The following is a 12,721-nucleotide window of genomic DNA, read 5'->3' on the forward strand; positions in this document are numbered from 1 at the left end:
CTCTGACACAGACTGCAGGGGGAGCCCAGTATCACACAGGATAGGATTAGATACACAGCTCAGCAGTCTGTATCACACAGGATAGGAATAGATACACGGCTTAGCAGTCAGTATCACACAGGATAGGATTAGATGCATGGTTTTTATGTGCAATATAATCATTATAATTTGTCATAACTAACCACAGTTGGTTACTATGCCCAGGCAACGCTGGGCTCTTCAGGTAGTGTATGTGTATATATATATATATATATATACACATATACAGTATATATACATGTAAGAATGTTTCTAATACACAACTCCAAAACAGTATTTACCTCAATATTCTCCTGAGTATAGTTCACAGTTGGTATCATCTTGGGTGCTTCCTCTTTTGTAGAACCTGTAGTAGAATCTGAAATTGCGCCTGCTGTAGTCTTAGACAATGTCATTGGAGATGGTGACACACCAAAAGACGATGCCACCGTGCTACTGTAGTTTGTGACATTTTTATAAATGGTGTGTTCTGATGTGAAGGCACGAGATGTCATAACTGGCTGCGTTGCATTTTCCGTAACGTTGAATTTTGATATACCTGAGAAAAGCCCCAAAAAAACAACATGTAATGTAGCTCTGCAGTTTATTAGCACTCACTACTTCATATGAATAGACATACGTCGTACATGTATGGCACAAGATGGGAGCGTCTAAGCTCTCACCATACCTGGTAGATAATGACTATGTGTCACAGCAGTGGCATTAAGAACTCACCACCATGGGAGAGCGTCATTCTTAGGAACCAATTATTGCCCCCATGCCGTGATTGAAGTATGCTGATGTATTGCTATGACATCTGGGGGTCTGCTGAAGACCTTCATGCCGGCTATCACAAAGCTCCATTGAAACCCTGCCTGTGATTGGGCTTCAAAGGAGAGTGTGATTTTTACTATATGCAGCAATACCGTTGCATTGCTGTATGTAGTACAAGCAATCTGAAGATCGCAGGTTCAAGTCCACTAAAGGGACTAATAAATACAGTAAAAAGTAAAAAAAAAGTTTTAAATATTTGAAAAAAAAGTAAATCACCCCACTTGTCCCCCCTATTAAAAATATATTTAAAATCTAAACAAAATACATTTGTAAAGTCTGATCCATCAAAATATAACATTAATGCAATTGGTAAACACCTGAAACTGAAAAAAAAAATATAAAATTGCGCTTTTTTTGTGATTACAACTCCACCATAATACCCCCATCAACTGAAAAATAAAAACATTATAGCTTTGGCTATATAGAAATATTTTAACATGCCACTTTGCATTAACCCCCTTCCAACATCGGGAGTAATAGTACACTGATGTCAGACTCCCTCCCTTTGATGTGGGCTCTGGCAGTGAGCCCACACCTTTCTTGACACTTGTCAGGTGTTTTGAACAGCTGACATGTGCCCGGAACAGCCACGGGTGGAATCGCGATCCACCCGTGGCTATTAACACGTTAATTGCCGCTGTAAAACTGTGACAGCGGCATTTAACATGCACTTCCGGCAATCGCACCTGAAATCCGTCCATCACGTGATTGCGGGTCACCGATGGGTTGGCATGACAACCAAAGGTCTCCTGCAGACCTCTATGGTTGTCACTGCCGATGGTAGGTTTTCTTGGCCGCCGCAAGATTGCATTAAAATGCAATAACGGGTGATCAAAAGATCATAAATGGTATAATTAAAAATGTCATATCGGCACGCAAAAAATAAGCCCTAACCCAACCCAAGATCATGAAAATTGAAGACGCTACGTGTATCAGAAAATGGCACAAATTTATTTTTTTTTATCAAAGTTTGGAATTTTTTTCACCACTTAGATAAAAAAAGAACCTAGATATGTTTGGTGTCTATGAACTTGTAATGACCTGGAGAATCATAATGGCAGGTCAGTTTTAGCATTTAGTGAACATATTAAAAAAGCAAAACAAAAACCGACTGTGGGATTGCAATTTTTTTGCAATTTCACCGCCCTACAATTTTCTTTCCAGTACACGATATGTTAAAACCAATTGTGTCGTTTAAAAGTACAACTCATCCAGCAAAAAACAAGCCCTCACATGGCCATTTTGACAAAAAAAATAAAAGTTATGGATCTGAGAAGAAGGTGTCATGTCGGACGCTGTTCACACCACAGCATCCGGCAGGCAGAGGTAGTTCCACCTCCAGCCACTATAGCCTCAGTGGCGCCGGTTTAATCTTCAGGCTCTCGGGGGTTAATCCTGCTGGAGACCAGGTTGGAAGGTTAGTCACGCCCACGGTCTTTAAATAGTCATACTGGCATATGGGCGTCGCCGATTATAGCTTGTGTTTCATACCAAGTGGTTCCGGTCTGGAGTGGAGGTGTTCAAGAGAGAGAGATTCATATCTGGTGTCGTATGATCCGTCGTTATCCTTTCTCCTTCCCATATTTGTGTTTAGTTGTTCCCTGTTCACATTACTGTTTATTCCTGTGTGTGTGCGGCGCAGTGCAGTTTAAGTTCTCCCTGTCTGTCATTATTTGTGTGGGAGCTTTGGTGGTGTGACTCCTCACTGGGTGGAGGGTGGAGGGTTAAGTGCAGGGCTGAGCAGGAGATAAGGAAAGGTCGGAGGCTCAGGCATTTGCACCTTCAGCAAAAACCCTGGGTTGAGGGTCAGACAGGGTTTCCCCTAGTAAAAGGGACACCACAGGGGCCCCGGGTATTTCAGCCTTAGTTGAACTAAGCCCCCGTGACATTATAATCGGCCCACATTTTTTCAGGAGTCCATGGATCCATTAGATTCCATAACCCGCCAGTTGGCAGCGCTGTCCATACAGGTCTCCGAGTTGAAAGGGGCAGTTCAGCAGCAGGGCCTGGTAGTAGCAAAGGTGCAAACGGCATCTGCAGGTATCTGTGCAGAGCCGAAGTTTCCGCTGCCAGAACGATTTTCAGGCGATCGCAGCAAATTTGTCGTATTTCGGGAGGCCTGCAAATTATACTTCCGCATGCGGCCAATATCCTCAGGTAATGAGGCCCAGCGAGTAGGGCTGGTGTTGTCATTACTGAGTGGTGACCCCCAAGCATGGGCATTTTCCTTACCAGCTGACTCTGCTACATTTCATTCGGTCGATAATGTTTTTTCTGCCCTCGGGCTCATTTACGATGACCCTGACCGACTGGCTCTAGCGGAATCTAAAATCCGCGCCCTCCGCCAGGGGGAGCGCTTGGCAGAAGACTATTGTTCGGAATTTCGCCGCTGGGCTGTAGACACACAGTGGAATGACCCAGCACTGCGGAGCCAGTTTATTCATGGGGTATCAGGGAGGGTGAAACAAGCCCTCCTGATGTATGAGACTCCGGCATCATTGAAGTCTGCCATGAGTTTGGTGATACGTATTGATCGCCGTTTTCGTCAGGGGGCACAGGAGACGCTACCTCTGGGGGAAAACAGAGGTGCAGGTGTGGTTGAAGTAGATGAGTCCCCTGAACCTATGCAGATTGCTGGCGTGGCACAGGTTCAGCCTCGCGCTCCGGGATTCCGGAAGCCCGGAGCATGTTTCTACTGTGGTAAAGGAGGTCATTATGTTAACGTTTGCCCGGTACTACCTAAGAGGGTCACACCGGCGGAAAACTGTTAAGCTCAGAGGGTATGGAGGAGACCCAACTGAGTGTATGCATATCCTCCATGATGGTATCTCAATGTATGCTCCCTGCCAAGGTTATTATCGCCGGCAGAGAGCTACCTATATCAGTGTTTGTGGATAGCGGTTCCGCCACCAATCTCATAGATGAGGAGTTTGCACACACCGCCGGGTTTAAGATCGAAAAACTTCCTCACCCCATACAGGTGGTGACCATTAATGCTGTTCCCCTCCCTCAAGGGGAGATTACTGAGTTTGTGGCAGAGGTGAAACTCCACATTGGGGTCCTACATTCTGAGTCGGTTACATGTAGGGTCCTCCGTAATCTCCCAGCTCAAATGGTCCTGGGTTTTCCATGGCTGTCCAGGCACAACCCGGTAATTGATTGGAAAACTCAGGACATAGTACAATGGAGTGGTTTCTGCCAAGACAATTGCTTGGCCACATGTGTGTCCGCCGTGACGCCCAGCCTGCCGGAGGCTTTGCAGGATTTCGCGGATGTTTTCTCTGAGAAGGGTTGCTCAGAACTGCCTCCACATAGAGCCTATGACTGTGCTATTAGGTTAAAACTCGGGGCCAAATTACCTAAGGCCAGGATGTTTAATATTTCTGGTCCTGAGAGACAAGCTCTGAAAGACTACATCGCGGAGAGTCTGAGCAAAGGTCACATCCGGCCTTCGTCCTCGCCTGTAGCCGCGGGGTTTTTCTTCATTAAGAAGAAAGATGGGGGGTTACGCCCGTGTCTGGATTTCCGAGAGTTAAACCAGATTACTATCCGTGATCCCTACCCAATGCCGTTGATCCCGGATTTGTTCAACCAGGTAGCGGGGGCGAAATGGTTTTCCAAGCTGGACCTCAGGGGGGCGTATAACCTCATAAGGGTCCGTCAGGGGGATGAGTGGAAGACGGCGTTTAACACTCCTGAGGGTCATTTTGAGAGTCTGGTTATGCCGTTTGGGTTGACCACCGCGCCTGCCGTTTTCCAACATTTTATTAATGATGTATTTGCTCATGTCCTGGGGAGATTTGTGATTGTATACCTGGATGATATCCTCATTTATTCTAGCGATCGGGACACTCATTTGGAGCATGTTAGGCAGGTGTTACAGTTGCTCCGGGAGAACCAGCTCTATGCTAAGCTGGAAAAATGTTTATTTTTTGTCCAGGAGTTGCCCTTTTTGGGATATATTGTGTCCGCAGCCGGTTTTAAAATGGACACCGCTAAGGTGCAAGCGGTGTTGCAATGGGAGAGGCCGGAGAGTCTGAAAGCACTCCAGCGGTTCCTTGGGTTTGCGAATTATTATAGGAAATTTATAAAACACTTTTCGACTGTCGCCAAACCGCTCACGGACATGACAAAGAAGGGTGCCGATCTGGCGAACTGGCCTGAGGTGGCTATACGTGCATTTGAGCGTCTGAAGAATAGTTTTGCTTCAGCCCCCATTCTGGTGCAACCAGACGTGTCTAAACCTTTTGTGGTAGAGGTTGATGCGTCGGAGGTGGGAGTGGGGGCAGTACTGTCTCAAGACTCGTCCTTGAGCGAGATGCATCCATGCGCCTACTTCTCCAAGAAGCTGTCGCCGGCCGAACGGAATTATGATATCGGCAACAGGGAGTTGTTGGCCATCAAACTGGCTTTTGAGGAATGGCGACACTTCTTGGAGGGGGCGGCTCACCAGGTCACAGTTATCACCGACCATAAGAATCTGCTCTACCTGGAGTCGGCCAAGCGTCTGTCTCCTAGGCAGGCTCGCTGGGCATTGTTTTTTACTCGTTTCAATTTTCTTGTGACGTACCGTCCCGGGGCTAAAAACACCAAGGCGGATGCTTTGTCTAGGTGTTTTCCGGGGGGAGAACCTCGGGAAGAGCCGGTACCCATCCTCCAGAAAGGGGTAGTGGTCTCGGCTCTCACGACTGAGGTAGAGGCGGAGATTGCCGAGGCCCAAGAGGAGGTACCACCAGGACTTCCCGCCAACAAATCATTTGTACCCCTGCATCTTCGGCCTAAGGTGTTGAAGGAACACCACGATTCGGTACTGGCTGGTCACCCAGGGGTGAAGGGCACCTTAGAGCTGGTATCGTGTCGTTTCTGGTGGCCCAAAATCCGGCAGGACGTGGTCTCGTACGTGGCAGCTTGCATCACGTGCGCTAGGGCTAAGTCACCCCGAACCCGTCCTGCTGGCACGCTACAGCCTCTGGGGGTACCCAATAGGCCATGGACAGAAATCTCCATGGATTTTATCACTGACTGGCCAGCCTCGGCAGGGAACACGGTCATCCTGGTGGTGGTTGACCGTTTTTCAAAGATGGCGCATTTTGTGGCATTGTCCTCTTTGCCCAATGCTAAGACGTTGGCTCAGGTATTTGTGAAGGAGGTGGTCAGACTCCACGGAGTACCGTCTGACATAGTATCTGATAGGGGTACGCAATTTGTGGCGAGGTTTTGGAAAGCTTTTTGCTCTAGGTTGGGGATCAAGTTGTCACATTCATCGGCGTTTCATCCACAGTCTAATGGACAAACTGAGCGCATGAACCAAAATCTAGAACAGTATTTACGATGCTTTGTGTCCGACAACCAGGAGGAGTGGTCTACTTTCCTTCCTCTGGCCGAATTCGCATTAAATAATCACCGCCAAGAGTCATCAGGAGAGTCTCCATTCTTTTGTGTGTACGGTCAACATCCTCAGTTTTGTACCTTACGTCAGGGTGACTCCGGGGGTGTCCCGGAGGAGGATCAGCTAGGAGCCCAATTGTCATCAGTCTGGAGGCGGGTGAAACAGCGTTTGTTGAGCATGAGTGCCAGGTACAAACGGGTGGCTGACAGTAGACGCGTGCCAGGTCCGGACCTGTGTGTGGGTGAATGGGTGTGGTTAGCTACGAAGAACATAAAACTCAAAATCCCATCTTTAAAACTGGGTCCAAGGTTTATTGGGCCTTTTAGGATTTCTGCCATCATTAACCCAGTGGCTTATCGGTTGGAACTTCCTGCGGTGTACAGAATACATAACGTTTTTCACAGGGCTTTATTGAAAAAGGTGGTAGGCTTGGTGGACACGACGCCGATGCCACCTCCAGTCATGGTGGATGGCGAGTTAGAGTTCGAGGTCGCCAAGGTGGTGGACTCTCGAGTAGTACGCCGTACTCTTCAGTATTTGGTGCACTGGCGGGGGTATGGTCCAGAGGAGAGGTCTTGGGTTCCAGCCTCAGACATACATGCGGATCGGCTGGTCAGTTCTTTTCACCGTCGTCATCCGGACAAGCCGGGTCCTATGAGTCTTGAGGGCCCTGGGGTCCCTCGTAGAAGACGGGGTACTGTCATGTCGGACGCTGTTCACACCACAGCATCCGGCAGGCAGAGGTAGTTCCACCTCCAGCCACTATAGCCTCAGTGGCGCCGGTTTAATCTTCAGGCTCTCGGGGGTTAATCCTGCTGGAGACCAGGTTGGAAGGTTAGTCACGCCCACGGTCTTTAAATAGTCATACTGGCATATGGGCGTCGCCGATTATAGCTTGTGTTTCATACCAAGTGGTTCCGGTCTGGAGTGGAGGTGTTCAAGAGAGAGAGATTCATATCTGGTGTCGTATGATCCGTCGTTATCCTTTCTCCTTCCCATATTTGTGTTTAGTTGTTCCCTGTTCACATTACTGTTTATTCCTGTGTGTGTGCGGCGCAGTGCAGTTTAAGTTCTCCCTGTCTGTCATTATTTGTGTGGGAGCTTTGGTGGTGTGACTCCTCACTGGGTGGAGGGTGGAGGGTTAAGTGCAGGGCTGAGCAGGAGATAAGGAAAGGTCGGAGGCTCAGGCATTTGCACCTTCAGCAAAAACCCTGGGTTGAGGGTCAGACAGGGTTTCCCCTAGTAAAAGGGACACCACAGGGGCCCCGGGTATTTCAGCCTTAGTTGAACTAAGCCCCCGTGACAGAAGGGGAGCAAAAAATGAATATGCAAAACCAAAAATACCTCTGGTCGTTGTCCATAGGATAGTCATGAGTTGTATAACCAAGTGAATTATTACCAGTTTGACAGTTAATGGAATTGTGCACTAATCTAACATTTTTACTTTAAAAGGAATCTGTCACCTCGTTTTTCAGCTATAAGCTGCGGTCACTGCGTTTCGGGGCTTATCTACAGCATTCTAGAATGCTGTAGATAAGCCCCCGATCTAACCTGAAAGATAAGAAAAACAAGTTTTATTATACTCACCTGGGGGGCGATCCGGTCCGATGGGTGTTGCAGGTCCGGCGCCTCCCATCTTCATTTGATGTCATTATCTTCCTTGCTTTGTGTCGTGGATCCTGCGCAGGCGTACTGATCTGCCCTGTTGAGGGCAGAGCCAAGTACTTCAGTGTGCAGGCGCCGGGAAAAGTCATAGAGGCCCAGCGCCTGCACATTGCAGTACTTGGCTCTGCCCTCAACAGGGCAGAATGCTGTAGATAAGCCCCAAAAGGCAGTGGCCGCAGTTTATAGCTACGTGTAAAAGTTATTTACTAGTCTCACTTATGTATTTTTCTCATTGTGAAAAAGGTTAAGTGGCTTAAAGAAGCACTCCTCCCATCAAAGTTTTTAACCCCTTAATATATTGCAGTCCTCATATAGCACTGTGTACTTACAATTTATCATGCTGCCTTTCTACCCAGATAATTCTTCTCTGTTCTCTGCTCTATGTAGAAACAGGAAGTCTCTTGTCCCTGCATTAATCTTCCCCTCTTCATCTCCTGACCCAGCCAGTCCCTCCTCCCCCTGTCAGGGACTTTTGTAGTGGCTGAGTCATACAGGGAAACTTGACCTCCTGTTTCTACTTAGAAGGAATCAGCTAGTTAGTTTTTATGTGATGTCATAGACCTAATGGAAAAGAGAAGATTTAGCTGGGTAGAAGGGTAAAATGAGCAATTGTAAGTATGTAAGGGTCGGCCAGGACCGTAGTCGTGGCCGAGGACTCCGGGGCAATGGTGTCCTGGCCTCCCCTCTCATAGACATAACAGCTTTCTGTCAGCATACCTGCAGCTCCATTCTTCATAGGGCTTTCTGTAATGCGCTGCACATTCTCCTCAGACGATGTGGAACAGTCACCGTCCCGTTCAACTTTAACAATAACAGCTTTACTCATTTTTGTACGCAGCACATCCATTTTCTTTACAGCGGTTACCTCAGATTCCATAGTGCCCAATTCTGTCACTTTCCCTATGCTCTCACTGTCTTCCTTCAGCATATCTCCGGCACGTCCCGTCCCATTCAGCATCACAACATCTGCTCTGTCCAGCTTCACTATTTTTGGGAGTCCCCCTTTCTGTTTTGCTCCGAGACAAAAGTGCATCTGCCCACGTAGCAAGCTGCCTCATAATGAGCGATCTGTGCTGCTGTACCACTGCCAACTGTCTCGCTACCATCTGTAGTGTAGTCATCTGCGCGGCTGTGATCTGCGCTGCTGTGTTCTGCAGTGATGTCATCTGTGTCCTTCGGGCCCTAAACGGCTGGGCCCGTGTCCTTAAAGTTACAGAGCCGACTGGCCTGTCAGGGCGCTCCAGCCCAACTGATTCAAATCTCAGGTGTTCCTCAGCTTAACGGCGGTTAGCTCCTCCTACTTTAACTATTTACAGGCTGAGTATGCGCTCCACCTCATCTAGTGGCCTATCTAGGGTACTACTCTTTCCCTACAACTATAACAGTAATTATACATAGCATTTACATAAATAAACATTACACTTGTATCCCTTAAGGTAATACACAGAATAGTGTAGCAGAATCTATGTGACACACATAATGGTAATACACATGAACGTGTAGCAGTACCAGAAAAATAAAAGATATAAAAGATAGACCAATAACATTTTCCATTCCCTTACAAGTACACAGTGCTATATAATATGATTACAATATATTAGTAGTGATTAGCGAGTATATTCGCTACTCGGGTTTCTCCGAGCATGCTCAGGTGTTCTGCGAGTATTTTGGCATGCTCTGACATTTAGTTTTTGTCACCTCATCTGCATGATTTGTGGCTACTAGACAGCCTGAACACACGTGGGAATTCCCTAACAAACAGACAACCCCCACATGTATTCAGCCTGTCTAGCAGCCGCAAATCATGCAGCTGCGGCGACACAAACTAAATCTCTGAGCACGCCCAAATACTCGGAGGTCACCAAAGTATGCTTGGAGAAACCCAAGTAACGAGTATACTCGCTCATCATTAATTAGGAGGATAAAAAATTTTAAAGGAAGGAGTGCTTCTTTAATGGGAATCTGTCACCAGGTTTTCGCCACCTAGTCTAAGAGAATGTAGTGATAGAGACCCTGATTCTAGCGATGTGTCACGTACTGGGCTGTTTGCTGTAATTTTGATAAAATCAGTGTCTCATGAAACATGAATACAACACATTTCACACACTTTGAACATGAAACTATTTGAGCTTAATGTTACCTTGTTTTTTGTAATTCATTATTCTGTTCTTTGATATTTGTTAGTACACATTTAAATAGGTGAAAGAAAAACAGCAATACATTTAAACTTAAAAATATAGCTTACCTTCTGCAGTACTGCTTTTTAAAACAAGTGTAGATGTTTTTGGCAAGTTTGTTGGTTGTGTGGGGTTGATACTTGGACTTGCTGCAGTTGGCGAACTATTCTTTGTGGTTCCGACATGCGTGGATGTACTAATACTTGTTGACCCAACTGTTGTTTTTTTCGTCTTGTCAGTTTCTGGTTGTGTGGCTCCTTGAGAACCACTTATTGCTGTGGTACTTGGCTTAGTAGTTCCTACAGACATTTGGGGTAATGCAGTTGTTGTAGGGGTTGTTGGTGCTGGAGTAGCATCAGCCGTAATGGAGACTGCTGATTTGGGTTGGGTCATAGTGCTCATCTCACTCATTGTTGGAGTCACTTGAGTAGCTAAAGTGAGTGGAGATGAAGTTGGAGCCACTGCTTTGGGCGTAGTTGCTGGATTAATTGTTGAATCTGCCCTGATTCCTGAAAAAGAAAATCAAATGTAGTTTTCAGGTGCACGGTCTCTTATGTCTTAAATACATATTTTCAAATTAATTAAAGAAAAGAAAATTGTTGGAAACTAGATAGAAGGCAGATATGGTAATCTTTTCAGATGCCTTCAGGAAAGTTCTGCTCACCTCCAAGTGCTATCATAACAACGTGCAAATATGGTGACAATGGTAGGAAAGATTGAGGGTCAAAGGCCTTGCTTCTATTTACCTAGCCATCATGCTTTTTTTTCCTTTCAGGGTGCAGTGAAATGTCAGAGGGAAACTGAAGTTGGAACTGATCCCTTTGTTTTCTATGGGATTTTTCCCATCCATCTGGAACATCAGTTATTTACTGGACTTTTAAAGGGAATAATCTGACACCAGGTTTTTACTACCCTGCATGATGTAGGAGCAGAGACCCTGATTGCAGTGTTGTCACTTACTGGGTAGCATGCTGTCATTTTGATAAAATCCAATTGATCAGCTTCAGATCTAGCAGTTATCTGAATGTTGAGCTCTGCATAACCCTACCAACAGCACTGACTGGCAACTTTCTGCCTATGTACAGGGTATACAGAAATCATTAATGAGGCAGGGTTATATAGAGCTCATGAATATGGAGGACTACAGGGCAGTAAAAAACACTGCGGCCCCGATTCATCAAGACCGACATTTTTGGTGAGTGGTGTTGTACGCACAAGCCTCCTAATGAATCAGGGAAGGAAGAAAGTGGCATGCGCTTACATGTGCGTCTCACCATATTTTACTCCAATCAGGGACATGATAAGATTTATGACGTGGGGTACACCACAGCTCATCATGAATTTTACCAGTCACGGTACCCGTGCCTCTATCCGGCCCCAGCTCCACCAATTTCATTGGAGCTGGGTGAAAATGGCATGAAAGCACCAAAAGTCACAACATGTTTGCCCCTGTCCAGTGTTGCTCAAAAGCTTCTTTTCAAACATGTTAAAACCAATTTTGTGCTGTGAAAGCTTTCCTGAATCGGGACCCACCAGTTTTGCTGTCGAAAGTTTGCTAACAATTGATGACATCAGTTTTAGTCAGTTGTGGTATAGAAAAATGGAAACTTAGCTACGAATAAATGGAAACCTAGCCTTAGTAATGAATGATAGGCCTTTTCTCGGTTTGTTTTATGTAATCCCGATTATAGTAATATATGTGAAAAAAAATTAGCTTCATGAATAAATGGTCAGGGCTGTCCATGAAAAAGTGAAGCCCATTACCAAAAGATAAGTCATTTACGTATATAATAACCACATTGATCAACATAAAATTAATCCACAGCTTTTATCATTACTCAAAAATTCTTATTGCCAATTTTGAGCAATTTATATAAGTGAAGTCTATAAATAGTTGAAGGGGGAAATGAGTATAAGTTGCTCGGAAATTATATGAACACACCCCATTCATACAGGCAGGCAGACACATTTTTATGCACAATGCTGGAAAACATTTCAATTTCTTCTAGAGATTGAAACATGGGAAAATCACAAATGGTCAGGTTATGCTTCATAACAAAATTAGTATGTTGTGTACTGACAATATCCTTTAAAGTTAAGATGTTACTGAAACGTGTGGAACAATGGACATCATGAAAGCTTTAAAATGGTATTTTTATTTCGGATAGACGCTTGGACTCTGCAGTGATAGAGACAAAGGTAAGGACAGGTAGGACCTGCATTTTTCAGATATTTTTGCCACTTTTTGTGGATATGTCATAATCGTCTGAACAATTTTTCATTTTTGCGCTTTCATTTTTTCCTTCACCTCTTCCAAGAGCCATAGCTATTTTAGTTTTACACCCACACAGGTGTGCGCTTTTTTATTTTTTTATTTGTGAGACTTATTGTAGTTTTGAATGTTTTATTTTTAACACACAATGTATTAAATAAAAGAGAGAAAAAAATCCAAGTGAGGTGAAATGGTGAAAAATATGCAATTCCGCCATAGTTTTTGGGTTTTGTTTTGACTGAGTTCGTTGTATGGTAAAATTGACCCAGTAGAATGAATCTCCAGGTCAGCATGACTACAGAAATACTAGGTACGCATATATTTTTTTTCAGTTATTTAAATGGTGAAAAAAATTCTAAAGTTTAT

General features: G+C 45.3%; 1 protein-coding gene across 2 annotated transcripts in view; it reads right to left on the reverse strand.

The window, feature by feature from the left end:
- Positions 1 to 12,721, reverse strand: part of PODXL (podocalyxin like) — a 144,402-nt gene that overhangs the window by 35,735 nt on the left and 95,946 nt on the right. For both annotated transcript variants that reach the window (XR_012226712.1, XM_073559903.1), the window contains exons 2-3: positions 10,152 to 10,592; positions 321 to 577 (exon numbers count right to left, since the gene is read on the reverse strand). Coding sequence is in view for 1 of the 2 variants with exons in the window: in XM_073559903.1 (XP_073416004.1) it covers positions 321 to 577; positions 10,152 to 10,592 (698 nt within the window). In the remaining variant the exon portion in view is untranslated. The remainder of the gene's footprint in view (positions 1 to 320; positions 578 to 10,151; positions 10,593 to 12,721) is intronic.

This window comes from Dendrobates tinctorius, unplaced genomic scaffold (genome assembly GCF_039654945.1).
Source record: "Dendrobates tinctorius isolate UK_male_01 unplaced genomic scaffold, ASM3965494v1 ptg000281l, whole genome shotgun sequence".
NCBI classification, from domain to species: Eukaryota; Metazoa; Chordata; class Amphibia; order Anura; family Dendrobatidae; genus Dendrobates; species Dendrobates tinctorius.